At 37.7% G+C, this 23,245-nt stretch overlaps 1 protein-coding gene across 1 annotated transcript in view; it reads left to right on the top strand.

Annotated features, from left to right (window-relative positions):
• The window catches only part of LOC128166068 (dedicator of cytokinesis protein 7-like), a 35,175-nt gene that overhangs the window by 7,677 nt on the left and 4,253 nt on the right, over positions 1-23,245 (top strand). The window contains exons 15-40 of the mRNA XM_052830966.1: positions 2,364-2,579; positions 2,875-2,976; positions 4,645-4,728; positions 4,924-5,140; positions 5,284-5,445; positions 7,326-7,478; positions 7,746-7,831; positions 8,035-8,130; positions 8,574-8,717; positions 8,982-9,095; positions 9,298-9,611; positions 9,994-10,303; positions 10,631-10,807; positions 13,722-13,895; positions 14,909-15,059; positions 15,344-15,437; positions 16,144-16,243; positions 16,444-16,575; positions 17,743-17,895; positions 18,053-18,211; positions 18,433-18,609; positions 18,769-18,885; positions 19,642-19,782; positions 21,320-21,451; positions 22,224-22,358; positions 22,655-22,744. Coding sequence (XP_052686926.1) covers positions 2,364-2,579; positions 2,875-2,976; positions 4,645-4,728; positions 4,924-5,140; positions 5,284-5,445; positions 7,326-7,478; positions 7,746-7,831; positions 8,035-8,130; positions 8,574-8,717; positions 8,982-9,095; positions 9,298-9,611; positions 9,994-10,303; positions 10,631-10,807; positions 13,722-13,895; positions 14,909-15,059; positions 15,344-15,437; positions 16,144-16,243; positions 16,444-16,575; positions 17,743-17,895; positions 18,053-18,211; positions 18,433-18,609; positions 18,769-18,885; positions 19,642-19,782; positions 21,320-21,451; positions 22,224-22,358; positions 22,655-22,744 — 3,930 coding nt within the window. The remainder of the gene's footprint in view (positions 1-2,363; positions 2,580-2,874; positions 2,977-4,644; positions 4,729-4,923; positions 5,141-5,283; positions 5,446-7,325; positions 7,479-7,745; positions 7,832-8,034; positions 8,131-8,573; positions 8,718-8,981; positions 9,096-9,297; positions 9,612-9,993; positions 10,304-10,630; positions 10,808-13,721; positions 13,896-14,908; positions 15,060-15,343; positions 15,438-16,143; positions 16,244-16,443; positions 16,576-17,742; positions 17,896-18,052; positions 18,212-18,432; positions 18,610-18,768; positions 18,886-19,641; positions 19,783-21,319; positions 21,452-22,223; positions 22,359-22,654; positions 22,745-23,245) is intronic.

Genomic DNA, 23,245 nt, shown 5'->3' with positions numbered 1-23,245 from the left:
TCAAGGTAACGGACAGATTCTGTTGTTAGTGCTCTTAAGGTAACGGACAGATCTTGTTGTTAGTGCTCTCAAGGTAACGGACAGATCTTGTTGTTAGTGCTCTCAAGGTAACGGACAGATCTTGTTGTTAGTGCTCTCAAGGTAAACGACAGATTCTGTTGTTAGTGCTCTCAAGGTAACGGACAGATCTTGTTTTTGGTACTCTCGAGGTAACGAACAGATCCTGTTGTTAGTGCTCTCAAGGTAACGGACAGATCTTGTTGTTAGTGCTCTCAAGGTAACGGACATATCTTGTTGTTAGTGCTCTCAAGGTAAACGACAGATTCTGTTGTTAGTGCTCTCAAGGTAACGGACAGATCTTGTTTTTGGTACTCTCGAGGTAACGGACAGATCCTGTTGTTAGTGCTCTCAAGGTAACGGACAGATCTTGTTGTTAGTGCTCTCAAGGTAACGGACATATCTTGTTGTTAGTGCTCTCAAGGTAAACGACAGATTCTGTTGTTAGTGCTCTCAAGGTAACGGACAGATCTTGTTTTTGGTACTCTCGAGGTAACGGACAGATCTTGTTGTTAGTGCTCTCAAGGTAACGGACAGATTCTGTTGTTAGTGCTCTCGAGGTAACGAACAGATCCTGTTGTTAGTGCTCTCGAGGTAACGGACAGATCCTGTTTTTAGTGCTCTCAAGGTAATGGACAGATCCTGTTGTTAGTGCTCTCAAGGTAACGGACAGATCTTGTTGTTAGTGCTCTCAAGGTAACGGACAGATCTTGTTGTTAGTGCTCTCAAGGTAACGGACAGATCTTGTTTTTAGTCCTCTCAAGGTAACGGACAGATCCTGTTGTTAGTGCTCTCAAGGTAACGGACAGATCTTGTTTTTGGTACTCTCAAGGTAACGGACAGATAATGTTGTTAGTGCTCTCAAGGTAACAGACAGATCTTGTTGTTAGTGCTCTCGAGGTAACGAACAGATCCTGTTGTTAGTGCTCTCGAGGTAACGGACAGATTCTGTTTTTAGTGCTCTCAAGGTAACGGACAGATCCTGTTGTTAGTGCTCTCAAGGTAACGGACAGATTCTGTTGTTAGTGCTCTCAAGGTAACTGACAGATCTTGTTGTTAGTGCTCTCAAGGTAACGGACAGATCTTGTTTTTAGTGCTCTCAAGGTAACGGACAGATCTTGTTGTTAGTGCTCTCAAGGTAACGGACAGATCTTGTTGTTAGTGCTCTCAAGGTAACGGACAGATCTTGTTGTTAGTGCTCTCAAGGTAACGGACAGATCTTGTTTTTAGTGCTCTCAAGGTAACGGACAGATCTTGTTGTTAGTGCTCTCAAGGTAACGGACAGATCTTGTTGTTAGTGCTCTCAAGGTAACGGACAGATCTTGTTGTTGGTGCTCTCAAGGTAACGGACAGATCTTGTTGTTAGTGCTCTCAAGGTAACGGACAGATCTTGTTGTTAGTGCTCTCAAGGTAACGGACAGATCTTGTTGTTAGTGCTCTCAAGGTAACGGACAGATCTTGTTTTTAGTACTCTCAAGGTAACGGACAGATCTTGTTGTTAGTGCTCTCAAGGTAACGGACAGATCTTGTTGTTAGTGCTCTCAAGGTAACGGACAGATCTTGTTGTTAGTGCTCTCAAGGTAACGGACAGATCTTGTTGTTAGTGCTCTCAAGGTAACGGACAGATCTTGTTGTTAGTGCTCTCAAGGTAAACGACAGATCTTGTTGTTAGTGCTCTCAAGGTAATGGACAGATCTTGTTTTTGGTACTCTCGAGGTAACGGACAGATCTTGTTGTTAGTGCTCTCAAGGTAACGGACAGATCTTGTTGTTAGTGCTCTCAAGGTAAACGACAGATCTTGTTGTTAGTGCTCTCAAGGTAATGGACAGATCTTGTTGTTAGTGCTGTCAAGGTAACGGACAGATCTTGTTTTCACATGTGTTAGAGGATTGGTAGGAATTACTTGCCTGGGTTTGAGACTAGGTTCACTGTACTCATGATTAATTATAATTTTCCAAAATAGAAAAAAAAAACCATTATCAACAGGTCAGATTTAAGGTGAAACAGGTGTGATACTATACAGTGTGTTTCATCTTGTACCTTGCTATTTAGCAACTTCTTTTGAAGGTGATTTTTGGGAACATATCTTGTACCTTGTTATTAAACAACGCTCTGTCTGTTTAAGGCAATCTTAAGGACTACATGTCACTCCACCTTGTGTTATTAATTAACTTTTGTGTTTAAGTCTATATTTGGAATAGCCCTCGTTTTTTATTATTAATCAACTCGCCATCTGTAGAAGGTTATTGTTGGGAATAAGTATAATTCTTGTTCTTTATTATAAATCAACTCTCCCTCTGTTGAAGGCGATCTTCGGGAAGTCTAACTGTCCAGAGCTGTCCAGGGAGGCCTACACAGCGGTCACCTACCACAACAAGTCCCCCGACTTCTACGAGGAGATCAAGGTCAAACTCCCCGCCAAGCTGACTGACGCCCACCATCTCCTTTTCACCTTCTACCACATCAGCTGTCAATCAAAGAAGAATGAATCTGGCCCAGTCGAGGTTCCTGTGGGATACACGGTGAGGGGGTCAAACAGGGGTCAAGGGGTTTTGTAGGAGAAGTAAAGAGCATACTTACATGTATATTCACTAAATGTATCTTCAGGAGATTTTGGATATAAATGAGATTGATGTTACAAGTTTGAAGCTGCAAAGATATGTGTCATGATGTTTTATTGTAACTAAACACATGCATGTAATTCAGCATACATGTAGTTTACAAACTCTTAATAATTTTGGCAGCATTTTACTGTAGTCTATAAAATAATCGTTTGCAGTTTCTGATATCACTTGATTGTGCTGTATGTAATTTCAGTGGCTGCCGCTCTGCCGTGAAGGGAAGCTGATGATCGACGACTTCTCCATCCCTGTGTCTGTGGACAAACTCCCGCCCAGCTACTCAATTCTCTTCCCTGATGTATGTACAATTCTTACTTGTATCACAAGTCGCTGTTTGCTACGTTTAGATATTTAATCAAAATTGATTTTGATATAGAATTTTAGATGCAATTACTTTCTTGATCTTCCTTTAACTAAAAATTAAAATCAAGCAACTTGTACATGTTAGTGCATGTATAAATACAGAACTTCACCCATTATGTTGACTATAATTCCCAGAGTGAAATTTTATGACTGTGAAATAGATCCCTAAACATAACTATTAAATAAATGAATTCCATTGCTAGTTTACTTGATATTATGAATTGAATGAAACAAGGTCATCCCCTATTGCATTCTACTGATTATTGACATGGTGACACTGATTTTTCTGCAAGGCCCACTGTTCTTCTAAGTGACATGAAATAAGTTATTAGGGAGTTTTCAGATGTAGACACTCTCTCTATCACTAGGAGTATCTGTATGATCGTCCTGTAAGTAGTTACGACAGCGTGAACTCTAACACAAGCCTCAGTTATCACAGAACAATTGTATCCAAGATTGGTGTCCATCCGTGCCACCATCCTCACTCGGATATCATACTCTGTACTGTCATTATGTATGTCTCTGTAATTGGAATTAATTAGAGAATACGGTCAGTAACATATTGTAACATGTCATAACTTTTATTTTATGGATACTTTTAAATAGTATTAGCTTTTATTATATAATGAATTGATAATCAGATGCTAACCTGATATAGACCTATATCTGCTTTAAGTATCGTACATTTGTATTCAGTATCTATTCAGAACACATTAGCTATGAGTATTGACTGGTTAAAAATCAAATGAATATAAAGAAATCCAGAGTTATGGTTAGGGTTACATGTACAGCAAAACTCGGTTATAACGAAGTCACTTGGACCTAAGAAATTACTTTATTATATCCGTAATTCGTTATAACCATATAAGAAATTCATTAAATTTACATAGATAGGGATCCAAGATGACTTCGCTATATCTGTGAATTCACAATATCCTAGTTCGTACTAAAAGAGTTTTACTGTATTTGACAAGAGACAAATATTTGATACTTTGTTTGATCAGTCATCTGTTGTAGTTTATTATAGACTGGTTTCTGTAGAATTTCCTCTATGTATACGATTGTAATTGTTTACCCAACATCATATATTTCTAAGTACGATTTTCATATTTCTATGTAAATTCATGTGATGGTATTATTCTATGGACTTTATGTTACATGTATGTGATGGTATCATTTCTATTGACTATTTGTTTTGTGATGGTACCATTTCTATAGACTCCCTGTTATTTAATGATACCATTTCTATAGACAACTTGTTATGTATTATACCACTTCTGTAGACAACTTGTTGTTATGATACCATTTCTATAGACAACTTGTTATGTATTATACCACTTCTATAGACAACTTGTTGTTATGATACCATTTCTGTAGACTATTTGTTATGTATTATACCACTTCTGTAGACAACTTGTTCTGTATTATACCATTTCTATGGACAACTTGTTATGTATGATACCATTTCTATAGACAACTTGTTATGTATGATACCATTTCTGTAGACTATTTGTTATGTATTATACCACTTCTGTAGACTATTTGTTATGAGATGATACTTTATCTTTAGACTCTGTGTTAAATGATGGCATTATATCTTTAGACCAACCTGCCCAACATGAAGTGGGTGGATCACAAGGGACTGTTCAATGTCAGCCTCAGATCAATGTCCTCGGTTCACACACAGGTAATAGCCAACAGCACTACATATCTCAACTCAAAATAGGTCAGTTCGTTCTATAAGTAAAAGTGGGAAGAAAGAAAAAGTATCGCTATATTGCTCGATTATAAAAAAAATTCCCCTCTTCTGTTTCATTGTTCTGTTTGTAAGTAATAGGAACAGCTTCTATAGTACATTCTTGATGGTTTCTTGGCTGCTTAGGATGACAAGCTGGAAAAGTTCCTATACAACTGTAGGATGACCCTGGAACAGAAGCTCCCACCCCGGAGGACCGAGTCCCAGTTTGAGAATGACCTTAGACTCAGTATACAAGACATCCCCAAATCCAAGGGAGAGAACTTGGTGCAGTTCCTGCCACTGGTCCTGGACAGACTGTTGTATCTGATGGTGAGGCCCCCAATACTTGGAGGACAGCAAGGTAAGAAGTTTGTTGATACATGTATCTTATATATTTTTGTGTCCCCTATCTCTACACAGTCATGTAATATCAAGCTTGATATTATAGAAGATATACAGAGTAGATGTCTGAGTGTTCTTTATCATTGTATGTTGTGATTGCAGTAAACATTGGCCAGCCAGCCTTTGAAGGAATAATTCTGGTGGTTAAGAGGGTCCATGAACTGTTGTGTGATAAAAATGACCGTAATGGACGGAACCTAACACTGGCCTCCTACATACAATACTGTTGTACCCTACCCCACCCCGGACCATTACAACACTGTGGTAAGTGTGTCAATACAACACAGATACATACAATACTGTTGTACCCTACCCCACCCCGGACCATTACAACACTGTGGTAAGTGTGTCAATACAACACAGATGCATACAGTACTGCTGTACAATACCCACCCAGAACCATTACAACACTATGGTAAGTGTACAATACTGTTTTTCCATACTCCATCCTGGACCATTACAACACTGTGATAAGATTGTCAATACAACACAGATACATTCAGTACTGTTGTACCCTACCCCACCACGGACCATTACAACACTGTGGTAAGTGTGTCAATACATTACAGATACATACAATACTGTTGTACCCTACCCCACCCCGGACCATTACAACACTGTGGTAAGTGTGTCAATACAACACAGATACATACAGTATTGCTGTACAATACCCACCCAGAACCATTACAACACTATGGTAAGTGTACAATACTGTTTTTCCATACCCCATCCTGGACCATTACAACACTGTGATAAGATTGTCAATACAACACAGATACATTCAGTACTGTTGTACCCTACCCCACCACGGACCATTACAACACTGTGATAAGATTGTCAATACAACACAGATGCATACAGTACTGTTGTACCCTACCCCACCCCGGACCATTACAACACTGTGGTAAGTGTGTCAATACAACACAGATACATACAGTATTGCTGTACAATACCCACCCAGAACCATTACAACACTATGGTAAGTGTACAATACTGTTTTTCCATACCCCATCCTGGACCATTACAACACTGTGATAAGATTGTCAATACAACACAGATACATTCAGTACTGTTGTACCCTACCCCACCCCGGACCATTACAACACTGTGGTAAGTGTGTCAATACAACACAGATACATACAATACTGTTGTACCCTACCCCACCCCGGACCATTACAACACTGTGGTAAGTGTGTCAATACAACACAGATGCATACAGTACTGCTGTACAATACCCACCCAGAACCATTACAACACTATGGTAAGTGTACAATACTGTTTTTCCATACTCCATCCTGGACCATTACAACACTGTGATAAGATTGTCAATACAACACAGATACATTCAGTACTGTTGTACCCTACCCCACCCCGGACCATTACAACACTGTGGTAAGTGTGTCAATACAACACAGATACATACAATACTGCTGTACCCTACCCACCTTGGAACATTACAACACTGTGGTAAGTGTGTCAATACAACACAGATACATACAGTACTGCTGTACCCAACACCCCCCACCCCCACTCCACCCCAGCCCTGACAATGCTTGGTGTGTATATCAATATCAGTGCAGATACATAAATTATATATGAATCACTACATCACATCCACATGTAAATCTACATCACTACAGCACAGATAAATTTATATTAATGATACTGTACCTCTGTGTATTTTTCCTAAGCAAAATAAATACAAATAAACATGCCATTTCATCTACCCAGTACACAACATATACTGTGAAATAGTTTCTGTGCCATTTTCCTAGTGTAATTAGTCATTGAAGTTATTCACTGGCAGCATTCCATTTCCTTTGCATTAATCTTGTTATTAGTGTTATCAAGAGCTGCTACATTAAATTCAACGTCTCATAACTCAAATTTGATAACCATCAACTATGTTCTGACTCTGCCTCTCTGACAATTTATTCTGTATATATAAAATATCTATTTACTATTTATTTGGACAATAGGAAGTTTATTGTCTCACTCAGCAAAATAAAGTTTCCCTTAGATTTCACCCCCAGAAATAACTGCTGTCTTTTACACACTGACTGGTATAATTAAACAAAGTCTGATATAATACCTTTACACTGATTATGCTGATACTGCTGTAACTGTAATGTTTGATTTTGCAGCTACAGATCCCATGCTTGGGTCTGGATACAACACACTCGGACGACCGTCATCTCTTCCTGTCTCCAACAAAAACTTCCCGCGGAGTTCCAGCAATCCAGACCTGAATGCGCTTACACCCACCTCCCCAGACAACGAAATATCTGCCATCCTAGGTACTACTGATCTATTGTCTCTTGTCCTGACATTTTTCAAACTGAATATGGATGTCATCAATGATATGTAATTACAGTGATATGTTTGATAACACAACTTTGATTTCTAGTAGTTCAGGACATTATTATAAATACAGGTTTATATATACTCTTGTAAGGAATGCAGTTGAGAGCCTGTGATAAATGAGGGGAAAATCAAATTGCAGTAAAAAAAGAAAAACAGTTTTATGTTGTTGTTCAGTTTGAGTATGTATGGATTATTTGTAGGAGGTACAAAGTACTTGGACAGAACAGGGAGCATGAGGGCTGATGATTTCAATCAGCCACAAATGGTCAGGAACAGAGCCAAAAAGGTCAGCCTCTTCAGTGTTATAATATTGGTTTATACTTCTTTTTATAAACATTTAATTAGAAAAGAGATATACATCTTAATATGACATTAGATTCTACAGTAGCCTTTTCCTTAGAGTATATCAAGTAAAACTTTTATGAACTACACGTATGTGTGATTGAATATGTTTCATCATGTGATAGTCATGTGACTGGTTCGTTACAGCTGGTTCATGAGGAGCTGGTTCTACAGTGGCTGGTTCTGAGTGGACAGAACAGGGACCACGCCTTCGCCTACTCCTGGTTCCTGTTTGAACTGATCGTAAGTCATCATCTGTCTGTCAGTAAATGTTTGAACTGATCCTAAGACATTAACTGTGTCAGTAAATATTTGAGCTGATCCTAAGACATTAACTGTGTCAGTAAATATTTGAGCTGATCGTATATCATCATCTGTCTGTTAGTAAATGTTTGACCTGATCGTAATTCATCAACTGTCTGTCAGTAAATGTTTGAACTGACCCTTTAGCCATTAGCTGTCTGTCAGTAAATGTTTGAACTGGTCGTAAGTCATCAACTGTCTGTCAGTAAATGTTTGAACTGGTCATAAGTCATCAACTGTCCATCAGTAAATGTTTGAAATGACCCTTTAGTCATTAACTGTCTGTCAGTAAATGTTTGAACTGATAGTAAGTTTATATTGCTGGGCATTGACTTGTAAAAGTTTAGTGCTGGGATGAAGCAGATTATGTTTTCTACCTACAGATCAAGAGCATGGCAGAACACCTGAACAAGACTCAGAAGCTGGACACGCCCCGCCAGATGAGGTTCAATGACAAACCGTTTGTTGAGGACATTGAGGCCTTGATGAACTTGGTCAACAAAGAGGTCACAGACAAGTACATCAAGGTAAAAGGTTAAGGTCAGATAGAAGAAATGTCAAGGTTATTAATCAGTGGAAAGACATCACCCAAACAATGTCAGAAATGCAAGAATACAGTTTAATTCAGCAAATTGAATGATAAAATGTATACTGTTGACTTTTCTTATTAAATCATCTGTACTTATTACAAGTATCTTATTATCAGGAATTATAAATTTGATAGAAATTACATGTATTTAGTTTTACACCCTCTATGCTCTTTAATGATACTGATACTGTGTTTTGTATAGGAGCCTCAGATAATCCGAAGTTTAAACATCAGCCTGGGCTTCTTCCTGCACGATCTCCTCAGTTTCATGGATCGAGGATTTGTCTTCAACCTCATTGCAAACTACTGCGGGGCTGTTAGTATTATATTAATGACACCAGTCATAGAAGTGGAAATAAAATACATCAAAAATGATATATTTATTTAAAACATCCATGTACAGTGTGTGTTGTAATATGACAATGTATGTAACAGTGTGACATAGCATTTCAGGTGTGTATACCTATTGTAATTAGCCCGGTGTTGTGGACTGATCAAGTTGTGTATGCTGTTTGTAGATTGCGGAGAAGATCCAGACTCTGTCTGACTCGACCACTCTGATGCTATTACGGCTGGACTTTCTGCGAATCGTCTGTAGCCACGAGCATTACTTCCCCCTCAATCTGCCATTCGGAACTCCTCTGACCCCTACATCAGGGAGAGCTGCCAGCCCCACCCCCAGCATCCAGAGCACCAACTCCATGTCCTCCTACACCTCCACCTCCACCCTGACTGACCGGGGACAGTTCTATGAGCTGACCCTACAGTACAGACAGCAGCACTTCCTGGTGGGCCTAGTTCTGTCTGACCTGAAAGTAGCCCTGGATACTCAGTAAGTTGTACATTGATTCTGGATGACCTGAAAGTGGCCCTAGATACACAGTAAGTTGTACATTGATTCTGGGTGACCTAAGGATGACCTAAATGTGGCTCTGGTTACACAGTTTGTTGTGTAAGTCCTACATGTGTTAGTACAAGTCTGCCACACACTGCAAACTTCCTCTACACAGTTTTTTGTTAGTTTATATATTATTTTTATATTCAAGTTTTACAAAGGGGGTGGACGTAATAAGCAATTCTTGATACAAATTTTGAACATCTATATGTTAATCATACACTCATTGACCCTACATTGTGAAGACTGCAAGTCATTATCATTGTGTGCAATCTTATGTCAGTGAAAATTATATCATGAATTCTTTTCTTACTTGAAGCAATCCCATCATTCATCATAAGGCCATCAATGTTGTACGGAACCTGTTGTACAACCACGACCTTGACCTTCGATACATGGACACTGCAATGAAGTCACGGCTGGCCGCTCTGTACATGCCCATCATTGGGATCGTGATCGAGGCACTGCCACAGCTCAGTGACCCCGGCCTTGACCTGAGGCGACATACAAGCTGCCCTGAAGAGGAGGAGGCAGACAAAATCAGTCACAGTGTCGCCCTGGAGATAGCAGGGGCCACCGTTTTTGCTGGGAGAGTTCAGGAATACCCAGGAGGGATGGATGAACCCAAGGTAATAAAAATATCTATGTACACTATGTGTAAGCATCAAGCACTCTTAGAAATAATTATGTCAAACATATTATGCTTATGTGCAACACTGTAGGAAATACTATACTAAAAGATAAAATAAGATTGAATAGTTAGGATCAAAACACAAGATTTATGTGTTTTATTATTTGAATATGTATCAAGTTTTTAAAGACTTTTTTATTGTATTGTTTATGAAGAATGTTCCTTTGAGTGCGTTTGAGACCTAGACTTAAACACTAAGTCCAATGATTTCCTTTGATTTCCTCTGATTTTCTCTGATTTCCATTGCTTTGTGTGTGTCTTTCAGAGCAAGAAGAGTCCACTGACCACCGAGTGCACTCGTAACCTGTTAATCTGTTTCCTGTGGGTCATCAAGAATGCGGACGAGTCCGTGGTTCGTCAGTGGTGGAGTGAACTCAATGTGAATGTGCTCGCTCAGATCCTAGATGTCCTCTACTTCTGTATCTCAAACTTTGAGTACAAGGTAAGTCCACATTCATTGTTTATCAGTCAGATGTCTGTTATACAGGGATAGACAATTACTGCCTGTCTGAAAAAAGTAAAACTAGGAAAACATTTTATGAAATTGATAAATATAAATGTTACTGTAATGATTTCTACCTTAGGCAGCTTCAGGTTTGAAGTTAATGTAATGATATGTTTTAAAAAGAGATGATGTATTAAGGAATTATTTGAAAAGAACAATTTAGAAATTGGATTTTCAGTTTCATAAATGTACTTTTGGGTGTAATTTTTACAACTTGCTTGTAACTTTTAAGAAATCAATACTGTGTTTCATTGTTAATATATGGGTAAGGGTTCTATGAAAAGCTATGAGCTCTCACAAATTTTACTGATTACACAATACATACATGTTGTTTATCTGTGATAAAGCATGCCACACAGTGCTTCTGTTTCCTCTTCCTCACTGTGTCCATCAACATGCTGATTGACAGGTGTCAATCAAGTTAGTCTGTGTGTTTGATCCCTATAAATGTTATCCTGTGAGGGAGAGGATACAGAGAAACAGCTTTGGAGGCTCTGTATTTCATTGTTGTACATGTATGCAGGGTTGTTTTTAAAATTTGAAGTAGAAGGAAGAAATAAAAAAGTAGAAGGGGGGTCTGGGTGTCTAGCTTATAGCTAGATTTTGTTTGAAATGCAATAATAGCAGGGTAATTGTCATAATAGGCAGGGGAATTCCCTGCCCCCAGGTCTTAGAGACAACCCTGTATGGATGGAAGGCTTTTTGTGGACTCCCTGTGTGTGCTGCAATGTATACAGACAATTGACTTACAGGTTATTCTCTGTTAGTGTGGAGACAGCTGGTGCTGTGTGATTGGTTGTTCAGGGACTGTGTGTTGTTGTGTTGCATGCTTGGGTGGCGGACATTGCCCCTCTCTTATCACACCTTTTAAGTATTCTGACTGACATATTTTTTATGTCAATTATTCACAGTTATATTCACATTTGTTTTACACGACATCAACTCTGTTAAAGCCATTGTTAATATAATTATTGTTCTACATTTGGTGTGTCTGCATGACCATGTTATATTCTTGCATATTACATTGAACATGATCCAGATTCCTCACACTGCTGTTAATGGTCCTACAGGTAATTAAGGGGTAACCATATTAATATGTAATTGTCTTTGCACCTCCTCTTGTCTGAAAATTTAAGTACATGCTTGTGTTAATAGTTGAAACAAATAAAAAGAGTGATACAAGTGCAGCAAGACCTATTAAATGTGATGACACAAAAGAAAAATCTATCAAAATTGATATACTTTCCGCCAAAAAAATGGGTGCTGCCATATCGGCTGCCATTTTGTTTAACAAAATTAACTTGTTCATTAAATGGTCAGTGGTCGTTGATGTGCGCTGTCTTTATTTGCTGTTGAACCTGATGAAAAAATTGCAATACTTGTTTCCAAATGAATGCACTTTTAGGGATAACTCGTTGTAAATAAAAACAAATTGAAAACCAATATATAAACACCAGAAAAAAGATAAATAAATCACTTTTTAATCAGGTGAATATGTTTTACATTCAAAGAGTCTTGTCAGAATATGAGATGAAAAACCTGAAAATTAATATTTATGGTACATGTATTAAATAAGGTGTGGTTTGGTTGCACATTGCACAGCAAAAACACTGTAATTGTCAAATGCATGAGAAGTGAGATTTATTTCAACTTAGCTGTGGATTCAATGTGTTCCAGTCATAAATTTACATATTGTTAACAGAAGAAGTAGAGAAATCACAGTACTAAAAAGAATAGTCAACAAAAAAGTGAGGTAGTGTAACTTATTAACAGAAACCAGATAAAGCAATACACTTAGTAGTGGACAGGAAAATTAATGGTCCTCTCCCAGAAATACAGGGTACATGCTAGAAAAAATCTCAGTGTATGAGGCAGTGGTACAAATGCTGTACTTACCTTAACTACTTCTTCTCAGATCTTGTATTCAGACAAAACCAGCTAAACTGCTTTGCGTACTTAAATGCCACTGTTTTAATTAGAAGTAATGACTACAATGAAATCCGAGTAAAATGATGTTAAAGGTTCTCAATTGAATCTTAAGATCCTGATATATCTTCAACTCCACAAGCTTTTTAATGCCAACTATGTATGGTGTGTTTGGTGATGGAGTCTCTTTTTACTAGTATCAGGTTGTGTGAATGCTGCAAGGGGTTTGTCTTACAATGGCTGCTGTTCTGCTTTAACTTGAAAAGCCATGTTCAGAGCTAGATTTCTGTCCCACTCAGTCCTTCTAATCTCTTATTTTTTACATGGCCAAAAATATATTGCTAGAATAGCTCTCTGATACAGCTCCTCTGGTCTATCATCTAAGTAAAACTTTTTAATTCTATAGTAATCAAACTATAGATGCATCATTTTCTATGTTTTTTAATCATGTTTATTGTACAAAAGACAACACAAGAAACAAGCCATGGAAACTGATAATAAAAATTGTTTAAATGAAGCTTGCTCTCAAAAATTTCCTGGTATGAAATAGTAATTTTTCTAGAAATATGTCAGCATGATCATCAATTTAAGTGTTTGTAACAATGAATAAATAGAGAATGTGCATGATCAGAATCTAATGGCTGTAGCTGTAGATAGGGCACCATACACCTAGACTTATCTCCCTTACCAGCACTGGAGAAGGTAGTCTGAGCATGTAGTTAAACCTGGAAAGTTTTAGTGAGAATTTATCATTCCTTCAGCACAAAGGATGCCATAGCATGAAGCATTATGCAGTTATCTGTCCCTGTTAGCGTAAGATGTATCAACCCTCAGTAAACTGCTTGGTTTTAATTCTCTGGAGTGCTGTGTTTTAGTGTGCAATGCTGTGCTAAACCTTGTGCACTTCTGAACCTTTATTACACAGCCAAAATGGTTAAAGCCTTTCCGATTATCGGCTCATCTGGCTGAAACTTTGTTCGATGCTCCCCGCCCTAAGAGCGCTAGCCTGCCTAGATCTTACGAATTATTATGGGAAGGCCTTCAGAGAAAATCCCAGGATTTGCTTCAGCGCCAAAGAAGCAAAGAGGACACCTCACAGGTATACAAAGCTTTCTGCTAGCAGCTTCCACCATAAGGAATAAACCCCCATTATTCATGGCAAGCACTCCCTTTATCATATCCCTGTAGAGTTTTATGAAAATTGACCCTCCTAAAATTTACCCTGTCTCAACACTGGAATATCCTCTCGGGTTGGCTTTCTTCCCATGGCAAACTTTGATAACTTATGAAACAAATTTAAGCTGCTAATAATGAATTACAACTTTCTTGGAATGCTCTAATAACCTGGCAGATTTGTAGTTTCTGCTTACTGCCAGGTCCGATTTCTTCGTTTCTTTAAGCCCACTGTAACATAACTTAAAGGTTCTTGGTCTGAATTGTGGCCTCTTATTTAAGTCCCATAAGCCACCTTTTACAGTGATACCCTCCCCCTACTTCAGTACTTTTGGCTACCTGTCATCTCACCTTGCCTCATTCTGGTAAAACATTGACCCGTTCATCCTCACAGCAGCATGCAGACACCCACGTGCGTTTCTCAATTCTTCTACGATTATGATAGACTTGGGATCACACCCAGTCTGAATTTTTTTACTAAGTATTTCTGTAATTTCATTAAGATGTTGAAGAATTGATGTAAGGTTAATAAGGTAATATTATTGCAGTGTTAAAGAGTTCTGAATTGTAGGAGGCTGGTAGAATTTGGATCAAGTTGGACTGTTGTGTAATTGCAAGTTTGACGTATCCTGTGAATTTTTTACTCTTGTTTTTTTTTTTTTTCTGTGTGACTCATTATTCTGTATCCTGTAGTTAATATGTCCTTTGTAATATATATTATATTCAATACTTGAGAACATACAGTTGTCTTATCGTTGTTATGTTGGTAAATAAATACTGAATGCCATCACAAACCTCACTGAATAAAGTTGTGCCACATCAGTAGTTTACAACAGCAGTCATTGGTAGATACTTCACACCAGTAGAACTCCGCTAGATACATACATAGAACTATACATTAATTCAGCTAAAGACTGATCAATTAATTCCATCACACAGGGAAAGAAGAGCATCGCTCAGTGCTCCAAGCAAACCATTCAGAAAAGTGTGGACATGAAGTCTCGCCTGGAGGAGGCAATCCTCGGAAATTTGAACGCCAGGACAGAGATGATGTTGAGGAGACGGCAGACATCTTACAGTCAAATGGCAGGTATGTGTCTCTAAAGTATGTCAAGATAATTATTTAATGATGAATTTTCATAACACTAGACCAGGGAAAATATTGAGAAGGAGGCAGAGGTGACATTCTATTAATGGCAGGTCAGTGTTTGTGATGTAGTTAACTTGAAATTATACATGTATCAATTACACATTTGTCATTTAGTACTGCTTGTGTATATAAGATCCAGAGCCAGTATCTTAAATGAGCTTAAAACCAGACATGCATATTATCCAAATGTTTTATGATACCTGTATTTTTTGCTACTTATGCAGGTGATAATGGCCAGATGAGTTCCCAAGGAGACAGTAGACTCAGATGGAGGAAGGATCAGATAAACTACAAACCTTCTCTTGATCAGACAGAAAGGTAAGGAGATAAGCAAACAAACAAACCCAAAGGAATTACACACCTAGATCCCACAGAAATTACTCTCCTTAACATCACAGAAATTACACTCGTTAACCACTACAGAAAATATCCTTCAAAATCCCAAAAGTGTTACCTTCCTAAACCCTGTAAGGGTTACACTCCTGAACCCTAAAGAAGTTACACTCCTAAACCCAACAGAAGGAACACTCCAAAACCCTATAGAAGCTACACTCCCAAAACCTATTGGAGTTACACTCCTAAACATATACTCCTAAATCCCACAGGAATTACACTCATAAACCCTATAGGTGTTATGCTCCCTAACACCACACGATTACAGTCCTTAACCCAATAGTCATCATGTAACCAAACCCCACAGGAATTACACTCCTAAACTTCGCCTATTGTTTCCTTCTTACATCACTTTGAAAAAGAATTTAATACATGTACTAGAATTCATGTAATGATGTAGAATGAGATCTTGGTATAAATAGTAAAACTTATTTTGTTTTGAGGTTAAGATCAAAATTCAATCACTATGTTTGATGCTTTGAAATGCTGTGTTTTTAAAGTTCCAAAAAAGTTTTTTTTTTTCCAAAAAAAGATATAAATATTTTTGTTAAAAAGTTCAAAAGTTTAATCTCTATCTATGAATCCATGTAGGGAAAACTTACTTTGAGAGAGAGGTGTATTTTTATTGCAGTGTAAAGCCTCGCAATGTGGAGGCTGACGCTCACACTGAGGGAAGTCTGGCCGCAGAAATCAGCATGGTGGCCCTGGACACACTGGAACTCATCATACAGGTCAGGGGTCAACAGAGGTCAAAGTCAATAGACCTACACCATGATGCTTACTCTTAATATATGTAGCCAGACAAATCAATAATACACTTAAGTATGCTATATAAGCTCTTTTCTCTGTAGCTAAACTTGAAAGTTTTCAGGTTGATTGTTAATACTATCATATTGTGTGAAGCGATAAATGCATTCATTGCCATTGACAGATTGCTAGAAGTATGGAGTACACGCCCTTACAGAGTAATGCTTTACGTATCCTGCTCCACAGTCTCAGCCTTAATCAGTCAACATCTGTCCTGAAAAACATGTTTGCCACTCAGCGGGCTCTAGTCACAAGGGTAAGTCTATAGTCACAATGCGAGGTCTATAGTCACTATAGTAGGTCAATTGTCATTAAGGTATATCTATAGAAACTAAGGTAATCTATACTGGTACTGTACCAGTTATCGGCTAAGACCAGTTATCGGCTAAACTGAGAGTTCGGGTTTATATCACGCAACTATCCGAGATTTTTTAATTCAGTTGTCTGTTTCGAATAATGAAAAGTAAGTTTGCTTGAAAACTTTTTTGAATATGATTTAACCATGAGCTTGAACGATCATTGTTTACCGCTGGTTTACATCCTTGCACTTTCAACAGTGGGGGATGTGACGTAATAAGTTAAAACTAGAATATGACATCTTTGTGATATGTTATTATATACCTTCTTTGATTTGACATAATATCAATACATATAACATGTAGAAACAAAAAGAATTCATTAAACACTGAGACATTCATAGCGCAGTTGAACGCCTGATTGCACAATATTTTGTTTTGAAAAATCTATGATTTTGTGTATTACCGTATGATAACAAACGAACACTTTCATGAGTTTTGTTTATGTATCATAACCCCTACTACCTTTAGTCTGACCCAAAAAGGGGCATAACTCAAATTACATTATTCAAAGTATGAAATCAACACGTACAGGGATTTTACTATGTTATTATCACAAAGCTGATAACTGGTACAGTAAATCGTAAAACATGGCAAATTTGGGGCGTGCTAAAAGCACAAAAACAAGATGTTTTGAGTTCTTATTAATGATATACAATATAACAGATGGATAAAGAAGGAAATCACCATTTCAAGTATGTCAAGTTTCATCCAAATATATCAAGAAACAAGGAAATACAGAAAAAAAACGTTAAAGTTTAGCCGATAACTGGTACAATGCCAGTAACCTTTCAGTGGGCTCTTTTCACCAGGGTAGCTATTAATTTTCTTTACCGTTTCTGGACAATTATTACATTATTATTAATTGTTACTGTGTCTGGACAATTTACACACTATTATCGTTCATCCCAGTTTCTGGACACCAATGCTGTTATTGATTGTTCCAGTTTCTGGACCATTACATGTATTACATTATCATGGATTTTTCCAGTTTCTGGACCATCATCACTATATCATTGTTTGTTCCAGTTTCTGGACCATCATCACTATATCATTGTTTGTTCCAGTTTCTGGACATGCTGTTTGTGGAGGAGACAGAACAGTGTGCGGATCTGTGCCTGAGACTGCTGAGACACTGCAGCTCTCTGATCTCACAGACGCGGTCCCAGGCCAGCGCCTCCCTCTACATGCTGATGAGGCAGAACTACGACCTCGACAATGCACGTATACCTCACTCAAACATCACTCAAACCTCACTTATTTGTACACAACCCTGTGAATTGTACAACATTATAACTCAATGCTTATATGCTTTTTTTTTCATCAGAAACACCGATCATAATGTAATGTAATATGAAATTCTGTATTACCTTGCAGAACTTTGCGAGGGTGAAGATGCAGGTGACCATGTCTCTCAGTAAGCTTGTGGGACAGAACCAGAACTTTAGTGAGGAGTCGCTGCGTCGATCTCTGAAGACGATTCTTACATATGCGGAGGAGGATGCGGACCTAGCAGAGACACCATTCACAGAACAGGTCAGGGGAGTTAGAGGCTGCATAGGTTAACTTAATTATGAAAGAAACCCATAACCAAGACAAGCATGAGTTGTTTATAATACTGATTTGTTGTAGGTGATGGACCTGTGTTCAACCTCATATCAACACTTGTTAATAAGTTGACTATACTGCTGTTGATTTGTTTTATGTAAAGAACTTTTCTTAGTTAATAAATTGTTAATGTTGATGTTTTGCGGTAGGTTAAGGACCTGGTGTTCAACCTCCACATGATCCTGTCAGACACAGTGAAGATGAAGGAGTTCCAGGAAGACCCCGAGATGTTGCTCGATCTGATGTACCGCATCGCCAAGGGTTACCAGAACTCCCCCGATCTACGCCTCACGTGGCTCCATACCATGGCCACCAAACACAGTGAGGTAATAATTAAGAAAATGATAAAGAAGGTAATAATGAACTAATGTTGTATTATACAAGTGATTGTAGACCATAAATCCTACATAAAGGTAATTATATAACACAACTGTTGAAAAGTTGTAAGGATACAAAATACAAAAGGACTATTATTTTTTCCACAGAGAAATAACCATGCAGAAGCTGCCCATTGTCTTGTTCATGCTGCTGGTCTGATAGCAGAGTACCTGTATATGATAGAAGACAAGCCATATCTACCTGTAGGGGCTGTAGACTTTCAGGTTAGTGTCTTACCTGGAGATTAAGTACCTGTACATGATAGAGGAATTTACCTGTAGACTTTCAGCTTAGAGTCTTACCTGGAGATATTAAGTACTTATTAATGATAGAGGACTTTCAGGTAAGTGTCTTACCTGGAGATATTTACTACCTGTACATGATAGAGAACAAGCCACACCTACCTGTAGGGGCTGTAGACTCTTAGGTTAATGTATTACCTGGAGATGATCTGCTGAATATACTTGAAGAGGATTTAAAGTACAAAATAGTGAGATCTTTAGATGATTACCCATTGTAACAAATATGTATCATGTACATGTGCAGTCAAATTATGTCACCTTGAAATCAGCAAAGTCCAAGATTTTCTAGAATGTCTTATCCCTGTATGAATGCAAATCAATTCTCTGGATTGATAAGAAGAAAGACCTAGCCACTAAAAGTTGGTATTCAATAGTTTACAATGATAATGATATGTAAGGTCTCTGGGTATAGTTTAAATAGAATTTTTTCTGAAGGATTTGAAAAATTTTAGAGTCTTTAATACATCTAAGATGAAATGATGGTAACAATGACATTGGTGTAATTTTTAATTTATATTTTTCTGTAAGTAGCTTTATAAAGGCCATTCTGAACTTTTTTTTAGTAGTAGTTTGATAAAAAAAAAATTACTGACTGTGGACTAGTTGTTTAGTACTAAATAGTACTAATTGAGTCATCGGTTGTACTGCTGTTGGATTGACATAAGATGTTGCTTCCAGAAAATCTCTGTCAATGTGTTGGAGGAGAGTGCTGTATCAGACGATGTGGTGTCCCCCGAGGAAGGAGTGTGTACTGGGAAATACTTCACAGAGAACGGACTAGTGGGGGTACTGGAGGCCGCAGCCATGGAGTTCAACATGGTGAGATGTAATGACTAATATAAACTGTAAGATATCTAATACAAAATATATAACCCTAACCCAGCCATGGAGTTCAACATGGTGAGATGTCTTATGACTATTATAAACTGTAAGATATCTGATACAAAATATATAACCCTAACCCAGCCATGGAGTTCAACATGGTCAGATGTCTTATGACTAATATAAACTGTAAAATATCTGATACAAAATATATAACCCTAACCCAGCCATGGAGTTCAACATGGTCAGATGTCTGATGACTAATATAACTGTAAAATATCTGATACAAAATATATAACCCTAACCCTAACCCAGCCATGGAGTTCAACATGGTGAGATGTCTTATGACTATTATAAACTGTAAAATATCTGATACAAAATATATAACCCTAACACAGCCATGGAGTTCAACATGGTGAGATGTCTCATGACTAATATAAACTGTAAAATATTGGACACAAAATATATAATACAAACCCAGCCATGGAGTTCAACATGGTCAGATGTCTTTTGACTAATATAAACTGTAAAATATCTGATACAAAATATATAACCCTAACACAGCCATGGAGTTCAACATGGTCAGATGTCTTATGACTAATATAAACTGTAAGATATCTAATACAAAATATATAACCCTAACCCAGCCATGGAGTTCAACATGGTCAGATGTCTTATGACTAATATAAACTGTTAAATATCTGATACAAAATATATAACCCTAACCAAATTGACAAAGATAATTAGTAAGATATTTGATGCAAAGTATACTAATAGAATCATTCATTATTACGAGTGTGGGATAGTGAAATTCCACCGAGGGGACAAGATTCACGGTCTAGGACGAGGCTTTGCCGAGTCCTAGACCGTGAATCTTGGCCCCGAGGTGGAATTTCACTATCCCACACGAGTATATAATGAATGATTATTTTTCTCGCATTATATTACCTTAAAAAATGATGTTTGACAACTTTCTGTTATGACGTTCAAAAGATTACGTTCGATTTATCCCTCCGCGTGCTTCAAATAGTGCAAGTCAAATTGAGAGCATTCAACAGTTTTTTAATCAAAAATATGATAAATTGTAATTAATTAAGAAACACAATTACTTAATGGATAATCTCAATGCACCATTTTGCATTTCCCTACAGCAGACAACGTTTGTTTACGTTTTGAAACGGCGTAGTAATACACAGTGTAAGACAGAAAAATCTCACACTGCTGTCTCACACTGGACAAACCGATCTCACACCGGTGATAATGCGAGAAATTAAGATCCCCTCTGATATATAGTCCATATAGTAAGTTATATGATACAAAATTTTACAGTGAGATACTTTATATGTAGTCTATACATGGAGATATCAAAAGTTAAATCATTGTATAGACATGCATGGTTTTGAGAACATCAGAATAACATTTTTTATATACTTTTCTTTCCTATAATTCCAGTTCATAAACAGTCCTAAACAGCTGGTAGCATGGTTTTAAGGTTGTGATACACCATCCTGATACATGTACATGTATATTGTAGGCTGGAATGTATGAACATGTAAATGAAGTGTACAAGATCCTGATACCAATCCATGAGTCGGGCAGAGACTACAAGAAACTCGGTGCCATTCACAACAAACTTCATGAAGCATTCAGCAACATCACACGCCAGGCAAGTGATACTGTCATGTGAAATCTCCTGAATTATCCATGATCAGTTCCCTTCTTCAGCATTTTGTCTAGCTTTATGTCTATCTCTCAGGTTATTCCTCGATTGTAGCTTTGTAGCTTAAATTTATGATTTTAGCTTAGACTTGTTTACTGGATGGAAGTTGGGTTTTCTAAAAAGGAAATCAGTATGGAAATTGTAATATCAGAGGTTTCCTAGGGGGTTTCCCATATGTGGAAACCTCTGTCAAGTTTCAATCAGCAGATGGAAACCATAAACTTGGGGTTTCCTTAAGTTTCCTAATGGAAGGAACACTTAAAATTTGGTGTGGGGGGTTTTCATCTTGTTTTCAAGTTGAAGAAATTTTCAACTTGTGAGTTCTTCAGGTTACCAAAAGGAAAATGGGAGATGTGCATATATATTAACATGCATCTATAAACAGAAAATTTATTACAATCCTTAAAATGTACAGTATTACAGTGACTGTCATTTATTTTGTTAGAATAGGAGTCTAACAGGAAGTGTGTGAAAGCATTTATGTGTCAGAAAGATGTTTGATTTTGTGTTGGGATCTGTATCTATTTTCTCTTTGTAAATTGTTATTACAGGAGGTTAAGCGAATGTTTGGGACATACTTCAGAGTGGGGTTCTATGAACACAAGTGTGGGGACCTGTATCTATTGCTTGTTTTGTTACAGGTTTTCAACATACGTCAGGGTGGTACTATGGGCGCTACTTTGGGGATCTGTATCTATTGCTTATTTTGCTATTACAGGAGGGTAAGCGGATGTTTGGGACATACTTCAGAGTGGGGTTCTATGGACACAAGTTTGGGGATCTGGACGGTGAGGAGTTTGTTTACAAGGAGCCACCCATCACCAAGCTTCCAGAGGTCGCTCACAGACTAGAGGTAGGACGTGTTACTATCACTGGATGGAAAGACTCAGTCATGGGCAAAGAAAACTCTTCACCATTAGCTGGCAACATTCTTTGTTAAAAACTTATTCTGGCAACAATCTCTATAAAGAACTTTAACCAATATGTTCAGATATTTTATGGAAGTTTTTAACCTTTCTTCATATTTTAACATTGATTCAATCAGGATATTATTATGACAAATACTGATAATATCCATACATTTGTGTTATAGCATATCTTCAATCCTTTTCATTGTTAATCATGTAGTTTATGGATGTTTTTCTGCAGGGTTTCTACAGTGACCGATTTGGAGAAGGTGTGGTCCACATTGTAAAGGACTCTAACCCTGTGGACCGGGAAAGTCTGGACTCTGCTAAGGTAATGTGACATGACAGTTACTATAAAACATTCCATGGCATTTACTGTCCATTATCAGCAACATCTCATGATTATGTGCAATTAAAACTGTATTATTATACCCCCCGCAAACAAAGTTGGGGGGGGGGTATATAGTAATCACCTTGTCCGTCCGTCCGTCCGTCTGTCTGTGCAATCGTGTCCTGTCCATATCTTTCTTATGGTGAAACATTGGAAATTTTTACTTCACACAAGTATTGCTTATGACCTAAGGGTGTGTCATGACCTTTTCCCAAGGTCATTCGGCAAGATCAAGGTCACTGGCAGAAAAAATGCAAAATTCATGTCCGGTCCATATCTTTCTTCTGGAGAAACATTGAAAGTTCTTACTTCACACAAAGATTGCTAATGACCTAAGGGTGTGTCAAGATCTTGACCCAAGGTCATTTGGACAAGGTCAAGGTCACTGGCAGAAAAAATGCAAAATTCGTGTCCAGTCCGTATCTTTCTTATGGGAAAACA

This window comes from Crassostrea angulata, chromosome 10 (assembly GCF_025612915.1).
Source record: "Crassostrea angulata isolate pt1a10 chromosome 10, ASM2561291v2, whole genome shotgun sequence".
Lineage (NCBI taxonomy): Eukaryota > Metazoa > Mollusca > Bivalvia > Ostreida > Ostreidae > Magallana > Magallana angulata.
This window is presented reverse-complemented; position numbering and strand designations above follow the sequence as displayed.